This window comes from Eschscholzia californica, unplaced genomic scaffold, assembly GCF_041429995.1.
Source record: "Eschscholzia californica isolate CP2 unplaced genomic scaffold, dmEscCali1.0.p SCAF_2, whole genome shotgun sequence".
NCBI classification, from domain to species: Eukaryota; Viridiplantae; Streptophyta; class Magnoliopsida; order Ranunculales; family Papaveraceae; genus Eschscholzia; species Eschscholzia californica.
In genome coordinates, this window is record NW_028238309.1 from 54,316,109 (window position 1) to 54,340,147 (window position 24,039).

At 35.0% G+C, this 24,039-nt stretch overlaps 2 protein-coding genes across 2 annotated transcripts; one reads left to right on the top strand and one right to left on the bottom strand.

Moving 5' to 3' along the window:
* Window positions 1-567: 567 nt before the first annotated feature.
* On the bottom strand, window positions 568-4,474 carry LOC147559095 (phospholipase A1-Igamma2, chloroplastic-like). The gene is made up of 2 exons (XM_086660879.1): window positions 2,952-4,474; window positions 568-924 (listed from the first exon to the last, which is right to left on the bottom strand). Exons 1-2 carry the CDS (start codon window positions 4,274-4,276, stop codon window positions 672-674), a joined length of 1,578 nt encoding a protein of 525 aa, XP_086517005.1. The 5' UTR covers window positions 4,277-4,474; the 3' UTR covers window positions 568-671.
* A 10,732-nt stretch (window positions 4,475-15,206) lies between these two features.
* On the top strand, window positions 15,207-22,184 carry LOC147559096 (uncharacterized). Its single transcript, XM_086659147.1, has 2 exons — window positions 15,207-16,509; window positions 22,030-22,184. The coding sequence occupies exons 1-2, from the start codon at window positions 15,207-15,209 to the stop codon at window positions 22,182-22,184; spliced, it is 1,458 nt and encodes a 485-aa protein (XP_086515273.1).
* Window positions 22,185-24,039: the final 1,855 nt, after the last annotated feature.

Here is a 24,039-nt window from a genome sequence, read left to right on the forward strand (position 1 = left end):
AGACTAAGTAGGGGAGACCGAACCTAAGAATCCGACTGTGGCTTCCGAGATCACTTTCTTTCGTGAGGGTTTCCCTAGGAGAAATCGGACAACAAGACTATTGGTGTCTATGTTACTTAGATGAATACAGATATACCAAGTACGTGTTGTATCGTATTGAGATATTTTTGTTTTAAACATCACTTGGTGATTAGGCCAAATGAGAGCACAAACACTGTCGGGTGCAGGACACCTCCGATGAACTTGCTATAAGATCCCCGGGCATCCCCTCTGGCCCTGCCTATGTTGGGTGGTCTTGGGCCTCTCTTACCCCGAAAACTAGCTCAAGAGGTAAGGCTTCTCCCACACTTATTAACACACACCATGCCCCTTCCACAACCAATGTGGGATTAACCTAACAACCTAGACTGTTGACTCCGTCGATCTCAAGCAAACCAGCCGATCCCGTGGTGCCTTTAGCGTCTTCAATGTCGCCGGACCAGTACCAATACCTTGTTAACGCCCTCGAGCAACAAAACCCTTTACAGACACCCCCTCTATAAACACATGCAATTTGCCAGCAGATGATTTGATTTGAAAAGGACTTTATATCAATAATAACACATTTATTTAACTATACATGTAACTCACACACAAAACTCTTTTAAACCCTAATTTTTGATAAAATCCTTCTACCAATGATGATCATCTGAAAGGAGACCAAGGTGTTTGAGATGAAGATGAGTCTCAGGAGGATGGCCATCATGTTTCGGTCTCTCGGGCTGTATCCACCGTCCATCATGATTCCTCACCATCCCTTTGTTCTCGTCTTGTCTCCAAAATGGTGGAACCAAGTAATGATCTTTCAAGAAATCAGAGGCTTTGTTAACTAATGCTGGATCTCTCCCACTTGCTAGCACAAATCTATGTCCCTTTCCATGGTACCTGCTCACAAATTCATTCACATCAAAACTTGTAAGTAATTACTACAATTTTTTTAAGCATTTCCTTACTAATATTGGCCGCATTCGTTTAGTAATTTTCTCTTAAATGGCGTGTCTTTAAAATTGAAGAACTGTGTCGTTATGTATGATTCTACTTCCTCATTAGTTACTCGAAGCGTCATTTGAATATTAGTTTCAGAGACACGAGATAAGTACTATGGTTAGGCAACTAAGTAGGCAAATCAGATTTTTCGTACGACAAACTTATAACAGTTACACAATAAATTCTAATTATTTGGTTCACGTCGTTCACTAATTACAATATAGGTATTGATTCTTTAAGGGGTGCTTCTATAGGCGGCTCACTTTACTGTTTTAGGAGTCCTGCTGGAGTCATTGACTTCACTAAATTCAATTTGACCAGCGCGTTTTGTAGGCGCTGTCTCAGACTGTCCATTTCGAGAACTTATGTTCTATGATTGGATTGTCGAAAGGCTTGCTTAGGGTCTCGAACGAGAATAAGTCTGATACCATTCATAATTTTTTCAAATTCGAGAAACTACGTTGTTAGTTACGAATCACTCAAAATCAATCCAAAACTAATGGGTTTTCGAAAGGTTTAGTTACTGAAAGACCTTTCAAACACTATATTAAAGATCAAACTATTAGAAAAATTAGGTTTTCAGAACGGAAGTTAAGGTCTCTTCAAAGAAAAAAAACACATATAATATCCTTCAAAATTTGATGAAGATTTCGAAAAAATATTGGAATGAATGTGGAAGAAGAAAAAGAAAGAGTCATTTTAAAAAAAAAAAAGTGTCTAAACACAAAAAACTGAAAAAGTAGGTACAGAAAGATGGCCTAGAAACCAAACGACGAGGCTAAATAGAAGCAGCCTTCTTAATTTACATAAACAAACCCTAGAAATTAAATTCCACAAAAATATCTTGTCAGTGCCAAAAAAAAAAGTTAAGACATCACGTCCTTTTCTCATCTTTATTGCGATCTAATACCTACAGGCTACACAAGATTAGCTACTCTACAAAAATTCACCCAATAATAAATCATACTCTTTAAGAGACCCAATCTAATTTAGAAATAAAGTTATGGTGATGTTTCAACAACAACAAAAAAAAAAAGTTGTTTGTCTATAATGACAAAAATTTGGGTATGTAATTTAGGCTATGAATAATGTAATAATTTGTCGGGCTTTAGGCCTCTTCGTTTTCGGGCTTTAGGCCTCTTTCATTCTCAGTTTAAAAGGTAGGCAGTTATCGTGCTCATTACATCTCCATGATGCATCAATGCCTTGTAATGACTAACGTAGACCGTAGTCGAATTCTCAAAAAAAAAATTTGGATAAATTTTCACAATTGCAAAAGCAATACTAAAAGCTCTATAGATATTAAAATTTCAAAAAGAATAAATAACTACATACTCGTCAACTTTTTATTTATTTTTTTTGTTGAAGACATACTCTTCAACTAACTTCTTAACTAAATAAATTGACCGAAAATTCTTATCACTATTTAAAATAGTGATAGTAATGATTATCTCTTTATATATTTTACTCGTATCTATAAAAGATTGAATCATAGATAAGTTTGAAAATAATTCTATAATGCGATATAAATGGGAGAGTGTTAGGAAGTAAACCCGAGCATGTTAATTATCTATAAATAATCTGATTTATGCAATATTACTATTATAGCAAATAGTGAATTTAAAATTACTAATTATTTGTTCTAAATTATAAAATTTTATTATAATTAAACAGTGTGAACTGTGTCAAACAAAAAACAGAAGTCAAACAAACATATTACAAACAATCAAGTTATAATTTTATGTTATTCAGAAACTTTAATATATCAAAAAATGTCGTATATTAATGATTAAATAGTCGAGATATTATCATAAAAACCTAGTTAGAATTTATATCGATTTCGTAATCTTCCTTAAAAAAATATATATTGTTTTTGAAAGAAAACCATATTTTATGTAAAAGATAAACAATAATAATGTACTAACCCGTCAAGCAAATGCAAGTGAGCCTCCAAATTATGAGAACAAGTTGGGTCATTTGTGTCTCTCAAGAAAGGTGAATTTCTATGATCAAGAGCTAGTTCAACTCCCACGTGCGAATAACTCCAAGGAGTAACTTCAGCCATCTTCTGCACAATTACAGGCACGTGCTCATTAAAAAATATGCCAGGTACTTTGGGTACCGTGTCGTGAACGTTCACAACCCTCAAAACCTTCACCCCTAAACCCTCCAACCTATTCTTAAACCTAACGTTCCCGACACGGGGCCCTGCAAACGAAAATACAGAAACGGGTACGCCGCGTCCATCATCCATCACATTTAAACCCGTTTCCACTATATCATAAGAACTCAATATAGCTAATGCACTACCAAGACTATGACCCGTCATCGTGATACTCAATTCTTCGTCTGGGTATTTATGTAACAACCGTCGAATCTCTGTCAAAATTTGCTCTCTTGCCGAGTACTTCCCGTATCTACACCTTATATCTTTATGCGTATAAAGATCCAAAAATCCGGATTCAACTTTAACAGTTGGGTCAGGACATGGGATTTTATCAGCGGATACAGGTTTTAAATAATCCATCAAATCTGCTATCCATTCAAGACGGGTAACCGTACCTCTCCAAGCTATTGTTATATCACGACGTCCTAAACGTTTAGATGTTTCATCATTGGATACGGCAACATACCCAATCCAATTAGCATTTGTACTCCAAACTTGAGACCATCTTGATTTTTTAAAGAAATTTGGAAGATTAATATTTGAAGTTGCATAAAGATAACGGGTCACGTCGTACCCGGAGTTTTTGATTCGGAGAGAGAGGAAGAAGTTTGCAGGCAAGAATCTGCAAGAACCACAGTATTTAGAAAACGGGTCGTAATCAAAAGCGTCGTAACAAGCTTGAGCCATATCGCCATATCGGATCAATTCGGTACGTAAAAGTGGGTCAATTGGATCAAGTAAACCGACCCAATCATCTTGACCGTGGATCTCACGCCACGTATCCGCTAATCTTTTATTTTCTACTGTTGGTTGATCCATTTCTTCTTCTTCATCCAAGTCTTCTTTGCTTGAACTCATCAGATTTTCTCTCTCTAGGGTTTGATTTTCTCTCTCTAGGTTAGTGATGATGGTGGATAAGGTATCTTCTGTGGATACTTTGAGTGAATGGTTGTTTCTGCGTGTCGAGTGAGATGGTATGGAGATTGAGTTTTGGGAGGAGAATGGTTGATGATGAAACGTATCGTACCCGTGTCCTGATTTTCTTATCAAGGGAAAGAAAACTTTGTTGAAAGAGATGGCCATTGAAATGTTTAAGGTATGTGGGAGTGAATGAAGGTGAAGCCGTGAAGGTGTTTTATTGGGGAGAAGTGAAGAATGATTAATAAAAGGATGGGATTTGAAAATATGAATTTAAGATGGTGACAGTCTCAATTCCCAAAATGTATTGTTTCTTTTTTTAGTTGAAATTCCCAAAATGTATTGTTTAGTTAGCTAGGAAAGAAAATATAAAAAATGATATACTTGTTTTCTATGAATACACGGCACCCGTACACGGCACCCGTACACGGACAAACGAATGTATCATAGGTAGAAACTTACTTAGGGCCTGTTATTCGTTAAGGTCTTTTTACTAGATCTTCAAAGTCCGGATCTTCAAAGATTTCAGAAATTTTTATTAAAACTTTGAAGGGACCATAACTTTTATGTACTAAACTATTAAGTACTAGGACATTTTTTTAAAAGTTTTGAAGTTTTTAAAAAGTCTGGATCTTTTTTGTTAGATCTTTGAAGGGTCCATTTTAATTTTAAGTCGTTCAAACACGAGAAAAATCATCTCTCTCTCCTTGTATACACATCTCCATTTTTCTCTCTCTCCCTCTCTCTCTATGTATACACACCTCCATCTTTATCTCTCTATCTGTATACACACCTCCATCTTTATCTCCTTCTTATGTGAAAATCGAATGTTCTAAATTTTTGGGTCCGTAAAACATCATAATTACTATTAAAAAGAAAAATAAATAAATAAATAAATAAAATAAAAATTAAAAAAAATTAAAAATTAAAAAGAAAGAGAAAAAGTCAAATGTTCGACATAATTATATAACTCTCTCGTTCCACATTCTTTCAGCAATACTATCTCTCAAATTACCAGCCTCTTCATTATAATCTTCATCCTGGGTACATTCTTCAATTTCTTCTTCATCTGGAGCAAATTTGTCTGAACTACATTCTCTTCGAATAAAGTTGTGCAATCCTGCACATGCTAAAACCAATTGTGCTTGTGATTTAAATGGAAATGAGGGAGCAGTTTTAAAAATTTTGAATCTCGCTTTAAAGACCCTGAAAATATCGTGCACCAATCTTCGTATTCTGGATATTTTTCATTCCGGTAATCTTTAGTGTTAGGGTGTTTCTGCAATAAACTACGTGGATTAATACTTCATTAAGAAATTTAGTACAATTAGTTAAATATAATTTGATGCTTAATTACCTTAAAGTATTCATCCCAAACTTCTTGCGGAGCGGTAATCTTACCGGTATTTGCATCCCAACCAAACCCAGAGCACGATTTCATTAATTCTCTAAGTTGTTTATACTTACCTCTCCATTTCTTAATTTTGCTACTCACATGTTCTGAAGTTTTATTACCGTTACATTTTTTATTTAGAGCTGGAATTATAACTTGGTCATAGTAATATATATGAAACAATAAATTCACATAAATTAATCTTAAAAAATAAAATAATATTTATGATATAACAATACATGTGGGAATCAAAAATAGTAATCTTTTAATGCTACATAGCAAACTGATGTTAACCTATACACATTAGTTCATAAAAAAGATATTGACTTGGACTCATAAAAAAAATGTTTAACCTATACACATTAGTTCATAAAAAAGATGTTCCTTCACTGTTACGGTACACATTGGATTCATAAAAAATATTGACTTGACCCTTTTCCATGCTACTGACATATACACATTGGATTCATAAAATCAAACCATACACAAATACACAAATACATGTATTGGCAAAAGATAACTTTTGAAATCAACAGCAACTATACACAAATACATTGGAAACTAAACCTATTTTTACTTTTGAAATCAAAAGATAACTTTTCAAACCTATGATTACTGTATTGGCAGTGAGAGAAAATTGGTGATTGCAAAAAGTGGTAGTGGTAGTGAGAGAAATAATTACCTTGCACTCTTGGAGTACCTTCTTCACCGGATGGAGAGGCAGAGAAAGAATGTGGAACAACAACCGACAAGAAAGACAGGAGGTTACTCGGTTTCACGGCCAGGGTTTAGTATGTTTTGTTTTATATAGAGAGATAAAAGGGTTTGGTTGGTTATTTTAACCCAATATTTTTTGCGTACACCCATTATAAAAAGAATTTCGAAGATCCACCTCAATTGGTAAAACTTTGAATTCAGGTAATTTGTGAGTAAATTTGTCTCCAAAAGATCTTGGGTCGGATTGTGGACTAAAAGTTTTTAATTTTGCATAAAAATTGAATAACGCTAAACTTTGAAGTTCTAAAAAAAAGATCTGTACCAATAACACTAAACTTTGAAATTCTTAAAAAAAGACCGGAACCAATAACACTAAACTTTGAAGTTCTTAAAAAAAGCTATGAACCAATAACGCTAAACTTCAAAACTCTTAAGACCTTTGAAGATCTTACAAAAGTTCTGAACGAATAACCCCCACTTATAGTGGTTTTTCGTTAAAATTTTAAGTTGTTATGAACTTAAAGCCTAGTCCTGTATAAGTTGAGATCTTACCTCCGCCTCTGCAAATTAGAGAGAAAATGTACTCTAGCGTTCTCTCTAAATCGTGCCTCGTTCCTTACATTATGGGAGTTTTTCTGATATAGTGATCAAACATAGGATCATTTTCAATGCATCTTGTTCAAATAGTTATTATAAACAATGACATTATATTTCCGACAACCAAGGATGTGTATCTGTATTCGTTTATCACTTTATCTCAAACTACATTGGAGTTATTTTTGGATTTTCGTTTAATGTTCAGTGGAAATTTTCCCTAGATTCATATGGTTTTAATGATAAGGACACGTGATAACAACAAACATTTTTGAATTTTTATTAGTGTATATCTTTAAATATCTTCTTTTTTTGTTTTCTTTATTCTGTTGCTCCCACTAGATATTGTCACACATTGGAATACTAGATAACATATAATGCAACGGGAAATGATAGAGTGTCCAGCTAGAATGCCCAGTAAAATGTCCAAATTTCCTCATTTAGAAACAAAAGCGACCCCCACCGTAGTTAAACTTTGAAAAAACCTTGTCTTTTAGTGAATTCCACGTCAGCTGGACACCTTTTTGACACCGAGCTGCGCACTCTAGCATCTCCCTAATGCAACTATAGTACTTATTTAATTGTAAATATATATTGTGATTTACAAATCCACGAATACTTAGAATTGCTTTCAACAAAAAAAAAAAACACTTGCATTTTTGTTTATAGGAGATGTCCAGAGATGTTAAAGGCAATATATTTTTTACCCAAAACTTGGTCAAAACAAATTGACCAAGTATTGCTAAGACAATGTCAAATTTGAAAGTGATTGTCACCCACCTTTCCGTTTCTCTTCTTCTGGCGAAATATCAACGACCGGAGTTCGGCCGGCGACTTCAATATTCTTCTTTTTGTTCTCCTCTTATATTTTTTTTCTCGCCCTCTCTCTCTAAACCCTCCGGAAGAGGCTTCCCTTCGCCGAAGATCTGGAAAACTAAACCTTTAAGATCTGATTTTCCAGATCTCCGACGAAGGGGAGCCGCTTCGCCAAAGAGGATAGAGACAGGGAGTAGAGAAAGAGTAGAGATAGAAGATGAGAAGAAGAAGGAAGAAAAGAAGTTGAGGTCGCTGGCCGTTTTTGTTGGGGGTGGAGAAAGAGGAAAGAAGAAAGTTTTTTTTTTATTTATTTATGAATGTCGCCGGCTGGAGATCGCCAACCGGCGACGACCTAACAACGTCAACTGTGCCGTTAGGTCAAACTTTACTTGAGGCATTGCTTCCAATGTACATTGCCTATAACCATTTTAAAGATTGCTTTAGCAAGTTTGTATTTAACAACTTTGGACATTGCCTATAAAATCTTCTTCTATAGATTAGAGAAATTTTCCTTCTTTATATATTTAGAAAAAAATTTTTGCATTATCTTTCTAAAAAGACTTACTTTGAAAACATTTAAAAAGAAAAAGAAAAAAATTGTTTTTTTTTTTTCGCAAATCTTGCAAATTAAGTTTGCATTTCTAATATCGCAAAATGAGTTTGCAAAGGTTTCCAAGTGCAAACTGGGTTTGCAAAATTTCGCGAACGCGACTTGCATTTATGGGTCCAAAACCTAAAAAATATCTAATAGTTAAAAATTGAGTTTTTTTGTTGTTGCAAAGATCACTAAATTAATAAACAAGTGCATTATTACAACACTTATGCGAAAGAAAAGATGGAACTATAGTCCAAATATAATCACAATTATGGATACGAGCCCATTTAGCTAGACTATCGGCTTGAGCGTTTCCTTCACGAGGTATATGAGAGAATTTGACACCATGGAATAGTGAAAGGAGATTTCTAATTGCTTTGATGTGAGCTCTCGACTGTCAGTGAATCACTTTATTTGGGTTTTGAAGATGCTTGATGATTGCTTGATTGTCACTTTCAACATTATGAATTTAACACTGTTGCTAGATGTCCATTCCATTCCCATTAAAATAGCTTTGATTTCACATTCTTCCTCAAGAAATGAGATTGACCGAAAAAGAACAAGAAGAAGATTATACCTTCCTCGTTACAAGTCATAATCAATTGAAGATGATTTCTCGATGAAAAGAATCAACTTAAATCCTTTCTACCTTGATGTTTTGGTTCATCTAGAGCTTTGCTTGATCTAGGTTCATCTGTCTTGGAGAAACAGACTGATATAAAAACCAATTGAACAAACCACAAATGACCAAACCACCATCGAACAAGATAGATTTCATCTTCAACCAAACCAATAAACGAATTACTTGATAAGTTCAGACATGAGATTGAACAAATCCATAAACTTGATACCTCATAAATCGAACTAGATAAATGAATCATTTCCTGATAAAATTTTAAAATAACAATAAAATTAAACAAAACCAAAAAGCAATAGTAAAAGGAAAAGTGAACACTAAACATAGACCAATTAATCCTAAATACTTTTAATATCTTGTCACATAGACAATATATCATATGCGATAACTGCGTCTTAACCACTGATCTTGAAAGGTCTTGATCTACTTTATTAGTTGAATATATTGCTTTTGACCGATGGATCTTTGGACTTATGTCGATATTCTAATACTTCTATTACTCATTCAGTTGTTGGAGAGATAGTCGAGACAAATACACATCTTGAACTTCAAATAGTATTATTTGAATTTGAGTTAGTCTCATGGCCTCATAGACCATGCTAGTTAAGGATTAACCTTATCTTTTTCTTAATTTATTAGGTTTTTTCCTAACATTTAAACAGAATTAACAAAGAAAATAAAAATAAATGTTAATTTATAATTTGCAGCTGTACTTTCAATGGTAAAACCCTTAATAACTCAAAAAAAAAAAAAAAAAAACCCTAACCTCCAAAAGCAGCCTAACCTAAAATTAAAATGATTACAAAATACATTTATCTATGTTACACTTGAAGTTCTTAATTATACTTTTAAATTGCCGTAGTTAACTATAATTTCCAATTTAATCATATTACGAAATACATTTATCTATGTTACACTTGACGTTCTTAATTATACTTTTAAATTGCGGTAGTTAACTATAATTTCCAATTTAATCATACTCTTAATTTTGCCAATCTATTCTTCTACTTTTCAAAAGATTAGGCCAGATGGGACTAAGCTGCCAAAGATGATGACATTTATATTAAAAAAAAAAGATTTTGTGCGATGATTATATGCATAAGCACTATAAACTATAGATTTTGTTTTTTCACATCGTTGGGTTTTTGAAAAACATCACAAACATTACTTTGGCACCAAAAAATAAAACTTTTTTTCCCTTCTCAAACCTCTGCTAGCTAGCACTCCAGTGAGAATCTGGATTATGATGGCCTTGTATGTGAAAGATAAAAGAAAAGAAACTAAAGTTATGGTTCTAAATGCACCTTAGAAAACAGAAATGTCGGACGTTTCTTTAACTAAAGTGGAGATGGACCTATTAAAGTAAAACCACAAACCTATTACTTATGTGATCAAAAGATGGAAAGAAATAAAACTTTTGGTAGGGTTTGGAAGCTTTTGGTATACACTTGGGTTCGGGATGGTTATTCTTGGCTTGAAAAATGTGACACTGTTGATGTGGACTCAAAAAATCATTACATTCATACCTTAGGAAAAATAACCTAATTAACTTGTTCACAAATATAAAAATAAAAGATGTGAAAGTAAAAGCAGAGCCACCAAACAAATTTAACGTGGTAAAAAACCCATCCAAGTTAGAAGGTAAAAAAATCACGGGACCTAGTCCAGAAATTTTCCACTATGATTAAATAATGGGTTACACATTTCTTCATCAAACCTATGGTGGACAAACCAATTTTTCAAGATGTGTAGAAACACTCTTGGAAACGATTCTTCCCTAAACAAATAGAGGATCAATTCTTCAAGATGCGTGGAAATACTCTTCGATAACAACTCTTCCCTAAACAAATAGAGGATCAACCAATTCTTCACCAAAACTATGGTGGATAAACCAAACAAGAAAGGGGATACAAAAGATTTCTTACTCCTTAGGATTTGAACAAATCCTAGATCACCAAAGGCTGAAGAAGATAACTACAAACTAAATTGCTTCACAAGATTAATAATCTTCTTTTCTTCAAACCAATATTCTTCTCTTTCAATCTCTCTTGAAAGAACCACTTAAGAAATCTCTCTTTCTCTGACCTCTTTCTGTTCTCATCTCTCTGATCTTTATCTCTCTCTAATCTGAGAGGATATAATCTGAAATGATTCTTTGGTAACTCTTCTAACTAGGAAAATATTTTCTGACTTGAAAGTATGAATAATTTCTTCCCTTTCATTCCCTATTTATAATGATAAATAAGTAGGTATCTATTATATTAAACAACTCGGTCTGTTATCCAGGGGATAAGTCTGACCGTCCATTTTATTTTAGAGAATTAGTTGGGAGCACATCCGACGGATAGTATAAAATCTTTTCTCCCAAAATTGGTTAGAATAACTACTATCATTTTTTTCTCCCACGTATTACATCTTAGAAACTACCAATTTTCTCAACTTTACAGTAGAAAATCATGGGAGAGATAGAAATAACTAAATCACTCTCCCACATCCTCTTAATTTCTCTCTGCCTAATTATTTTACTTAAAATTGAAATTCTCTCATTTCCTCTCCAAATTCTTTTCTCCTTTCTCTCAACAATAAATAAATTTCATTCATAAAAACAACAAAAGAAATCTCCCTAAACAAATCCTTTTCCCAATTTTCTTTCTCAAATCTTTCCTATTAGTCATTTTTAAAAATCTGATTTACCGGCGAAGCTAAGAGGGATCTGTCGCGTCCGTACGACGCGGCGGAAAACTAGTTCCAATAGAAATAGGATTCCTTTTTAGGCTTGAAATAGAAACTTCTATTTCTCCCCAAATAAGGAATAGGGGAACTTCTATTTCAATTAGGAATCCTTTTTATATAAGGACGGACCCCAACAAACTCCCCCTCCTGACTTATGAAAAGGATCCACCATTCCAAAGCCAGGAATACTACTATATAAAGTTGAAATTGATTAAAGAACTTGTTTATTCCATGATGGTTTACAAAAGAAATATAAGACTCTATTTATAGAGTTACAATACTACTAGTTTCTAATTTTACTAGTTCCTAATATATTACTGATGAGTTCGTTAGAACTCAATTACGTGTCGTCAATTTACATGAATTGATCATCACTTTTTGTTAACACTAATTAAGTTAACCAATTTTTGTAGGAATAACTAGTTCGAGGGGTGTTTGGCAATTTCATATACTATTACAGGGAATAGGTCAAAGTATGTATCAAATACGGAGAAACATGAATTATGGGGACTGGAATTATAAAATAACATTGATTCCCTACTAATGTTACTACCCCACGTGATTGCCACCATAGATTTACTATAAGTTTTTGGTTGAGAAAAGGAGTGGGACCCGCCAATTCTAATAAGAATAAACCTAATTGGTTTTGATTTTTTAGAGATTGTATCATATCATGGATTTGGCAGCCCAGAGGCAGAAAAGGAAACCCTAGAAAACCCCTCTATACATCTTATAAATGAGAACAGTAGCCGGCAATGAGAAGGCATGCGGGGACAGATTTTAAAACAATAGCCGACTTCACAAGAGGGAGAAAACCAGTAGGTGGTTTTTGGGGAACATCAACCAATAGCCGGGAATTAAAAGAGGACATCGACTAAGTCTTTTGAAGGGGCGAAGATCGACATTGAAGCATCATATGGGTGATATCTTTTTCTTTCTTTTTGATCCAACTACTTCGATTATTGTGATGTGTTGCTAAGTCCTTCACCTAGAGTGAAAGATGAAATCATGAATACAAATAAATAATATTTTATTATAATGATTCTCTTCAGTATGTGCTTTATTGTTTGAAAATATTAAACTCTGTTATTCTTTCACATGATACATTCTTCATTATTTATTCTTCTGGTTTGATTTATCATATTTAGATTTTAATCTTTAATGGTTCATACTTATTGGTTGATAAATAATAGTTGAGTTGTTATTGTTTATTTTTAAATGGGTTTAATTCTTAGGTGACTACATGCTTTAAAGAAAGATATATATATTTTCCGATATTTGGTTGCAAGAGGTATACCAATTATTGAGTTATAGATAGAGAATCATTCAGGGTTAAATATCTTTTTATGAGTGTTTTTGGTGGATTCTAAACTCTAGGATTTTTCTCACATTAATCTCTTTCCGATTGAAATATTAGTCTCACTTTATTATTTTATTTTTCATAAAAAAAAAACGAATCTCAAAGTTTCTTATTCACTAGTTTAGGATTAAAATATAGTTTCAACTTGTCTTCGTGGGATCGACCCGTACTTGCTAGGTCTACACTACATAGACCCGTGCACTTGCGGATTTTATTACAAAATACGGGTTTATTTTAGCCTATTATTTAGGTTAGTTTAAATTCGCATCAAGTTTTTGGCGCCGCTGCCGGGGATAAGTTAGGAAATTTGTTTTGATCTTGGATTAGTTAGTTTTAGGGTTTCAAATTTATTTTCTTATTTTTATTTTGTTTTTGTCTTTTTTAGATCACTTTAACTTGCTTTTCTTGTTTTTGGTGTGTAGTTCACAAAAGAAGCTAAAGAAAAGGAGCAAACAAGGAGGAGGAAATCAAGAAGACAAAGATTTTTTTATTTTAGATTTTATTTTTATTTTTGGTGAGAGAGAGACTTTTAGATTTTCTATTTTTATTTTTGTTTTAAAGTTTTGACCCTAAATTGGAGGGCTTAATTAAATTGTAACCGAAAACCAAAACGAAGCCTCGGGTCGGAACACTCGCGGGTCATCTACAAAGGTCATCGCCCGTCTTGAACGGGAGGTAAATTTCTTGAACACCCACAAATCTCCTGTCAGTGGGTATTGGTGTGAATTCGTGTGCCTAATTGCTTTGATCGAACTGTTAGTGTAATCATTCTAGTAAGGGCACTAACCCAGTTACAAGATAAGAAACGGATTTCATCACCGTTCTCTTGCCCACATAGGTAACAACATTCACGAACCCAAACCTTACTTAAAAAGCTAAAATATTATTTAGACATCAGCCCCTAAGGTATCGAGCTCATAGGACCCTTCAAAAACAACTCGGGAAATTGACTTTTATCTAGGCATTCTCAGAGGAAAGTTTGTAAACAATTCTTGTCAAAAAGGCCGCCTCGAGAAGAGGAAACGTTTGTCGAAGGAAGACGGCTGTCACAACGTTCATCGTTGGTTGTCTTCCTGGAGAATTGTTTACCGACTACTCTGATCGAGTAACCTTTATAACAGTCAAAGTGCAAGTGTTGTGGCGAAGTAGGAGCTGTCTAGCTTTTTAGGTGAATCTGACAAACCCACTTATTGCTAGATTTTGTCTAGGTTGCTTGGTGGAGTCAGCCTGATTGTGTTTGCTTTCCTATAGGTTCTTCGTAGTGATTCTTTGGTTCGAAAAAAAAAAAAAAAAAAAGAGAAAAGTTTTGAGACTATCCTTGGTCATTGGGCCTAGTGTATGCCCAATAGATATCGTGATAAGAGAGGTCGTTTCATCAGTAGAGAAGCACGTTTAAGTAATCTTTTAGCAAATCTCTCTTTGAGTGACACTATGGGTGAAAATCTAAACCAAGCCAGGGATGGAAATCAGCCTATGACACTCAGGGATTACATGAATCCCACTAGAACGTGTCAACCGTCATGCATACAGTTACCCCAATGCACGACTCAATTCGAGTTGAAACCGAGCACTATTCAAATGCTCCCTGTTTTCCGTGGGGTTGAGAACGAAAATCCCTACTACCATGTTAGGGATTTCGAAGAAATCTGTGGGACTATGAATTTCCCCAATATGCCTGACGAAATATTGAGACTTAGGTTGTTCCCTTTCTCACTGAAGGAGAAAGCAAAATCTTGGTTGTATGCCTTACAACCTCATTCCATTACTACATGGGAAGAATTGAGCAGTGCATTCCTTCTGAAATTCTTCCCGAAACACAAAACTACCTCTTTAAGGCAAAGTCTTAACAGTTTTGTGCAGCAAGAAGGAGAATCTCTCTATAAATATCTTGAGAGATTTAAAGAAATCTTACTACAGTGTCCACACCATGGTTTTGAAAAGATAAGACTAGTCCAGATTCTCTATGACGGACTAAATTACCCAACTACATCCATGGTAGAATCATTCTGTGGTGGCGGTTTTACTTATAAATCCGCCGATGATTGCATGGCTTTTCTAGAAGATCTAGCTGAGAAATCCCATCAATGGGAAACTTCTAGAGGACCTCTTACTAGGGCAAATCCTACTCCAAATACAGGTGGCATCTATAGAGTTGATAAGTCAGAACTTACACTCGCCGCCATGGCTAGAAGAATAGAAGCCCTAGAACTTGGTCAGCCTAAAGCATTCAGGGAGGATCCCACTCAGGTCATGAGTGTTGGAAATGAATCCACCTCTTATCTGTGCTCTGTCTGTGGAGACCCTTCTCATATAGGGAGCAAATGTACCCTATTTCTTAGTTCAGATGAAAGAGCACAAGCTCATGCTATCTACCAAAATTCTAGGCATGATAATCATCAGAAGTATGATCCTTTCTCTAACTCATACAATCCAGGTTGGAGAAATCATCCAAACTTTTCATGGTCTCAAGGTCAACCTCAGGGTCAGTTTAATAATTTTACCAACCCTTCAGGTTTTAGCCATCCTAGGAATCCTCCTACCAAAACGAGCACCCAAAATTCTTCTGAAAGTAAGGGGTTATTAGAGGATACTATAAAAATGTTAGCTAAGAGCCATATAGAGTTTAAGGAAACTACCCAACAGTTTATGCAAGTTACCACCCAATCCTTGACTAGTTTACAAACTCAAGTGGGCCAACTTGCTGAGGCCCTAAATCAAAGAGAAAATGGTAAGTTTCCGAGTCAACCTGAACAAAACCCTAAGGCCATACAAGATAGACGGCCAACTGACCAAGCCAATGCTATATCCACTCTAAGGAGTGGAAGAGTCGTGGAGAATAAGATAAGTGTTCCCCAGGAAAATGAGTCTGAGTGTATCCCTTTGTCTTCATCAAATAAAACCCTTAATGATGAGCCTGAGAAGGCTCCTGAGTCTGAAGAACAACCTGTAGTATATGAGCCTTACATTCCTAGAGCTCCATATCCTCAACGTCTCGTAGAGCCAAAGAAAAAGTCTCAGTATGAGGAGATAATGGAAATATTTAAACAAGTCAACATTAACATTCCATTACTAGATGCAATTAAACAGATCCCAGCTTACGCTAAGTTCCTTAAGGACCTATGTACTAGAAAGCGTAAGATGAATGTGCATAAAAAGGTCTTTTTGACTCAACAAGTGAGTTCTATTATCCAGCAAAACCTCCCACCTAAGTACAAAGATCCAGGAAGCCCTACATTACCTTGCACTATAGGGAACCATAAGATTGAACGAGCTTTGTTAGATCTAGGTGCCAGTGTCAACCTTCTTCCTTACTCGGTGTACTTACAATTAGGTTTGGGAGAAATAAAACCCACTTCTGTAGTCCTTCAGTTGGCAGATCGGTCTGTCAGACGACCACGTGGCATAGTAGAGGATGTTTTGATAAAAGTTGGCGAGTTTATCTTTCCTGTAGATTTCATCATCTTAGATACTGAACCCATTCATCATACCAAGAGTCAAATCCCTGTCATTTTGGGTCGACCATTTTTAGCTACATCAGATGCTGTCATATACTGTAGAAGTGGTCTTTTGAGATTGTCATTTGGAAATATGACGGTGGAGATGAATATTTTTAATATGGGACTTCACCCTGATGACATAGATGAGTTCAGTGGGTTGAACTTGGTAGAATTATTAGTTCAAGATGCATTACCAACAATTCAGTTGAGAGATCCTTTAGAAACTCTATTAGCACTTTTAGGCTTAGATGAGGAGGGTAGTATAAATGAGATAGATAACACGTCAGACTCTACCTCCTTGTTGGTATCTGAGCCGATTACTTTGCCAACCTTAGAGTCACCACTTCCATCGTATGAGTCAAATGTTCTACCACTGAACTATGGACCCACCATAAAAGATGATGATGAATCTTGGCTGCTCAATCTACTAAATGAGAATGATGACTCGCTTGACTTAGTCAAGGACCTGGAGTTCTTTAAGGACACTAATGACATCATCATTAAACAAATTATAGAGGGTTTATCTGAACCAACTTTGGTAGAGTTTGAGTCTGGTAACCGAGTGATTCCTTTGGAAGAACTCCGTGTACCTGTTTTAGAAACCTCTTGTTTAACTCTGGGTGTCTTTGATAGTCCTCTAGATCCTCTTGTGTCGTATCCCTCGGGAGCATGTTTAACAGATTGTGCAATACCTCACTTGGTTTCTCCTCCCTACCTAGATCCTTTCTACCAGGACTATACTCTTTCTAGTCCATGGCCAAACTTAACGACTTTATTGTCGTCTAAGTTTGGGGATTCTTACCTGATCACAATAGTCTCACGGGTACCACAACATATTTACACAAATGTGAGACTATCCTTCACTAAACACTTCGTGTCTTGGGTAGATCCACAGATGTTTCGCCTATTGGTTTATGGAGCTGTTCTTAAGGTTTGTTGAATCATCTGTTTCGTCTGGCTGAAGACGTTAAACTTAGCGCTTTCTGGGAGGCAACCCATGCATAGGACTTCTGAATCTGGTAACATCTTTCCCTAATCCTGTTATTTTGCATAATCTTCAGAACATTGAGGACAATGTTCGGTTTAAGTTTGGGGATGGGGGATTGAATTTTTAGTCCTTATTTCAAAAATTCAAAAGGGTTCAAAATTTTTAATTTTTAGTCCTTATTTCAAAAATTCAAAAGGGTTCAAAATTTTTAATTTTTGGATTAGAAACGTGAGTCTAGTTGTTTTTGCTTGTTAATAGTTATAGAGTCTAGTTGGTTGTACTATGCTTTTGCTAAAGGTTTTTCCATGAATTTCGAGTCTTGAAGTTGTCTATGCACTAGCCATGTGAGTATTAGATAGGTGAAGAGTAGACTTTTCTAAGAGAACTTAATCGATCATTAGTGGAGACTTAACCCATGTGAGATTCTGAGCCTTTTTTTTTGTTTTGAGTGATCTCTTCTGAGCTAATTCTGAGTAGAATGAAGAACTACTCAACCTCGCAATATTGAAAGAAGAACTCGTTTGATCTCTTGAGTTCAAATTTTACAACCACTAGGGATGTCATTAGGAAGCAAATCTTTCTCTTGTAGTCTGAGAAACTTGAAAGCAGTGTCAATTAGAGGAAGATAGAAACTTCATCCATCATTTAGAATCCTGAGAATAAGCCATGAAGCAAAATGAAGAGAATATTACAAAGGAAAGAATAATGTCAAGAAAGTAGTATTTGTATTATGAGTCATAAAAAAAAAAAAAAAAAAAAAAAAAAAAAAAAAAAAGAAGAAGAAGTAGAAAGAAATAGAAAAATCAAAGAAAAAATGTGTTTGTTTAGTTTAAATGTTTATCCCTTGAAGTAAATCTTGAAGATTTGAAGACGTCGAGTTCTCAGGAGTTCTAGTCACATATCATTAGTGTCTATCGACCTCTAGGAAACACTGTTACATAGTAGATCAGGTGAGAAGAGTTGGTAAGCTTCCCCATTCCATATTAGTGGTTGTTTCCTTCCTATGAGATCAGTCGTTCCCAAAAATTATAATCCGTCTTTTTCATGTGTTGAGTTTTCCTTCATATTCATACTAACACATAGAGTGAACCATTTCTGAGTGACTTACATTTTTGAGTGTATGACCGTGAGGCAGTAGTCGAGGCGAAATGTGTTGAGAAGGTAACCGAGGTCTTGTCTGCGTGTAACCGAGATGATACTCATATTGGCTGGTAACGTGCACTTCGAGTCTTGATTACTAGTGAAGGGATTTTTAGCATTTGTATGGTTTGGTCGACTTGGATTTCATTTCTACTAACTTTCGAAAGTCTACCGGATAAACATTTTTAGTCCATGTCATATTTAAACCCTTATGGATTTTTGAGATTTTTGAATTTTGTGGGTATATTCACTGCAAACCCTCACGAGACTCAACTCGTCCTCTAGGGTAACCTAGAGGTTTAACGGCTTGTTGCACGTGCTAAGTGCAATCGTGATCCCTACGAAAGTGGTGGATTAGGTATAGTTTCATTTTTCTGTTTTGCTCGGGGACTAGCAAAATGTAAGTTTGGGGATGTTTGATGAGTTCGTTAGAACTCAATTACGTGTCGTCAATTTACATGAATTGATCATCACTTTTTGTTAACACTAATTAAGTTAACCAATTTTTGTAGGAATAACTAGTTCGAGGGGTGTTTGGCAATTTCATATACTATTACAGGGAATAGGTCAAAGTATGTATCAAATACGGAGAAACATGAATTATGGGGACTGGAATTATAAAATAACATTGATTCCCTACTAATGTTACTACCCCACGTGATTGCCACCATAGATTTACTATAAGTTTTTGGTTGAGAAAAGGAGTGGGACCCGCCAATTCTAATAAGAATAAACCTAATTGGTTTTGATTTTTTAGAGATTGTATCATATCATGGATTTGGCAGCCCAGAGGCAGAAAAGGAAACCCTAGAAAACCCCTCTATACATCTTATAAATGAGAACAGTAGCCGGCAATGAGAAGGCATGCGGGGACAGATTTTAAAACAATAGCCGACTTCACAAGAGGGAGAAAACCAGTAGGTGGTTTTTGGGGAACATCAACCAATAGCCGGGAATTAAAAGAGGACATCGACTAAGTCTTTTGAAGGGGCGAAGATCGACATTGAAGCATCATATGGGTGATATCTTTTTCTTTCTTTTTGATCCAACTACTTCGATTATTGTGATGTGTTGCTAAGTCCTTCACCTAGAGTGAAAGATGAAATCATGAATACAAATAAATAATATTTTATTATAATGATTCTCTTCAGTATGTGCTTTATTGTTTGAAAATATTAAACTCTGTTATTCTTTCACATGATACATTCTTCATTATTTATTCTTCTGGTTTGATTTATCATATTTAGATTTTAATCTTTAATGGTTCATACTTATTGGTTGATAAATAATAGTTGAGTTGTTATTGTTTATTTTTAAATGGGTTTAATTCTTAGGTGACTACATGCTTTAAAGAAAGATATATATATTTTCCGATATTTGGTTGCAAGAGGTATACCAATTATTGAGTTATAGATAGAGAATCATTCAGGGTTAAATATCTTTTTATGAGTGTTTTTGGTGGATTCTAAACTCTAGGATTTTTCTCACATTAATCTCTTTCCGATTGAAATATTAGTCTCACTTTATTATTTTATTTTTCATAAAAAAAAAACGAATCTCAAAGTTTCTTATTCACTAGTTTAGGATTAAAATATAGTTTCAACTTGTCTTCGTGGGATCGACCCGTACTTGCTAGGTCTACACTACATAGACCCGTGCACTTGCGGATTTTATTACAAAATACGGGTTTATTTTAGCCTATTATTTAGGTTAGTTTAAATTCGCATCAATTACTCCACTAGTTTTTAATAGTTTTATGCTAACATATTTACAAGTTCCTAATATCTTACTAGTTTCTAATATTTTATATTTCCTAATATTATTATATGGGATATCTTATCAAATAGAAAGATATTTCAAAACTCCCCCTCAAGTTGGTGGATAGATATCGCACATGCCTAACTTGTCTACCAATTTCGAAAATATTAGACTTGAAACTGCTTTGGTAAGAACATCAGCCAATTGATCTTCAGATCGGATCTTTGGTAACTCTACAGTGTTATCTTTTAACTTTTCTTTAATAAAACATCGATTCACCTCAACATGCTTTGTGCGGTCGTGCTGGACTGGATGGTGTGCAATATCATATGCTGCTTTCTTGTCACAATATAATTGAATTGGTCTTTCAGAAGGATATCCTGAATCATCCAAGGGGAGACTTAACCATAACGCTTCACATATGTCATCAACCATTCCTCTAAATTCAGACTCTGCACTTGAACGTGCAACAACGTTATGTTTTTTACTTCTCCACGTCACAAGATTTCCACCAACAAAGGTAAAATATCCTGCAGTTGATCACCTACCATTTACTTCCCCGACCCAATCTGCATCAGTATAAACATCGATGGTTCGACAACTCGAATTTTTAGTAAACAAAATACCTTTTTCAAGGAGTCGCCTTCAAATATCTCAAAATCCGTAAACAACATTCATGTGTTTTTCACCGGAATTGTGCATAAATTGACTAACAATACTTAACGCATATGCAAGATCTGACCTCGTGTGCACCAAGTACATCAACCTTCCAACCAGTCGTTGATATCTTCCTTTATCAACCGGTATCTGATTAGGTTCCACGAACAACTTTAATCCTTCTTCGACAGGTGTATCAATCGGCTCACACGCTGACATACCCACCTCATGTAACAAATCTAAAATATACTTTCTTTGGGATAGGTAAATTCCATTACTAGATCGAGATACTTAAATTTCAAGAAAGTATTCCTTTCTGCCTTTTTATAAATAAGGTATGGTTAGGATTGCTTTTGCGATACCTGAATTCCTTCATAGTCTTTGTAAACCTTCCAAACCACGTTCTTGGTGATTGTTTTAATCCAGACAATGGCTTTTTCAATCTACATACCTTCTGATTATGTATCTCTACTATCTTGCATTCCGTTGGAAGGTCCATATAGACTTCTTCTAATAGTTCCCCATGCAAAAAAGCATTCTTTACATCAAATTGTTGTAGTTGCCAATCTAAATTTGCTGCTAACGATAACAAGACGCGAACAGTGTTGATTTTTGCAACTGGAGCAAATGTCTCTGTGTAATCGACTCCATAAGTTTGAGTGCAATCTTTTGCCACTAGTCTCGCTTTCTAACGTTCAATTGTACCGTCTGCTTTATACTTCACTGAATAAATTCACCGACATCCTACTGGATTTTTATCAACTGGACGATCAACTAGCTTCCAAGTGTCATTTTTTTGTAAGGATTTCATCTCCTCATTCATAGCTGCTTTCCATTTTGAATCGGATAAGGCTTCATGCACATTGTTAGGAATATATACAGTAGATAATTGATTTACAATGACTTATTTGATTCTGATAACCGATGATTTGACACATAATGGCTCATAGGATATTTGACTCTACTAGACAATTCAGGTCATATGTCGGTTTAGGAATACCTCTGGTTTGTCGTGACGGTAATATTTTTCTAGGTGGTTCAGAAGGTGCTTCAGGAACATCCTCGACAACTGATTGGTTTGGTTTCTTACTAATCCTTGGTTCAACGACTTCAATTGGAGATACAATTTGTTCAACGATTTCATTAACACTTTCTTCCATTACCGATTCAGGAGGTGGTAATTCTTGAATTTTAATTTCAGCTCTGATTATTTCTTTAGGAATCAAATTTACTTCAATATTAGATCTACTGTTGTTCTCTTCTACATGATTATCCGTTTCTTCGTAATCAAGAGTCAGAACTTCCTGCTTGGTTTTCTCCTCCTGAAGTTCAGATTCAGGTGAAAAATACTTAGAATCTTCATGAAAGATAACATCCAATGTAACAAACATTCGTTTAGTTTGAGGATGATAACATCTGTACCCTTTCTGATTTCAACGTACCCTACAAATACACATTTTAATGTCCTTAGAGTTAATTTTGTACGTTGGTGCTCATGAAGATGAACAAATGCTACACGTTCAAAGACACGGGGAGGTAAATTTGAAACTGTCGGAGAGGTTGTAACATCCGATAGAGCTTGAAAAGGAGTCTTAAACTCAATAGTACTAGAAGGTACTCTATTAATTAAATAGGTTGCATCAATAAGTGCTTCTCCCCAATAAGATAATGGGGTATGTGCTTCGATCAACATAGCCCTGATAACTTCCAACAAGTGACGATTCTTTCTTTCCACGACCCATTTTGTTGAGGGGTATTTGGACAAGTAGTTTGATGAACAATACCATGAGAATCCAAATAAGTTTGAAGTTCATGATCCATATACTCTCCTTCGTTGTCACTACAAAGTATCTGAACATTTGTGTTGTACTGAGTACTAAACAACTTATGAACCTTCTGAAACAATAACTTTACCTCACTTTTAGATTTCATCAAACACACCCAAGTCATCCTAGTACAATCATCAATAAAGGTAACAAACCACCGTGCCCCACCCAAAGTAGGAACCTTAGATGGACCACAGACATCGGAATGTAAGATCATAAAAGGAGTTGGACTTTTATTTAAATTTAACGAAAACGATGCACGATGACTTTTTGCAAGTGCATAAACCTCACATTGAAAACTTGAAACATCACATTTAATAAATAACGATGGAAATAATTTCTTAAGGTAACCGAATGAGGCATGCCCCAGACGCTGATGCCATAATCATATTTCATCTTTATTTTTTATTTCAGAATTGTTCGTTACTAATGTTTGACGTAATTTACTAGAGTTTTCAGATACTAAATCCAAGTAATACAACTTTCCTCGCCTAACACCATGACCAATTGTTTGCCTTGTCCGGATGTCCTTAAATACACAAAATTTAGGCCAAAAGATGACAACACAAAATAGAGTGGTGGTTATTTGAGACACTGATAATAAATTATGTTCTAAAGATGGGACAACCAAAACAGAGTCTAAGTTCAATATATTCGTTAGAGTTATAGGTCTATCCCCTACAACAGGGGCTGAGGTGCCATTGGCAGTCGAGACATATTTATGTGAAGATTGGTTAATGGTTGAAACCTGTCTAGAATCAAAAGTCATATGATCTGTAGCACCAGAATCAATTATCCAAGTACTATTCGAAACATGTGTAGACATATTTAAAGTCTTGCCTACATTACCTGTAGTGGCTACTTTCGATGAAACTTGCTTAGCAGTTGGGTCTAGGATCTTCTTAGAGTTTTTCTTTCTATTATAATCCCACCATTCTGGATAGCCTAATAGTTCATAACAATGACTTTTGGTATGACCAATTTTGTTGCAGTGAGTACACTTATAAGTAGTTTTGTCAGATTGACCAACAACTTTAGCAAAATTTGACTTTGCTTTATTGTGAGTGATTATTGCAGAAGCATCAGTAGCCCTTCACTTTAACTAAACTGGAAAAAATAATATGAAGATGAAGGCTCTTTCCCTTTTAATCAATACAAATTCACAAAATAAATTTAAGACCGTTGGCTCTGGTACCAAGTTGAAATTGATAAAAAAA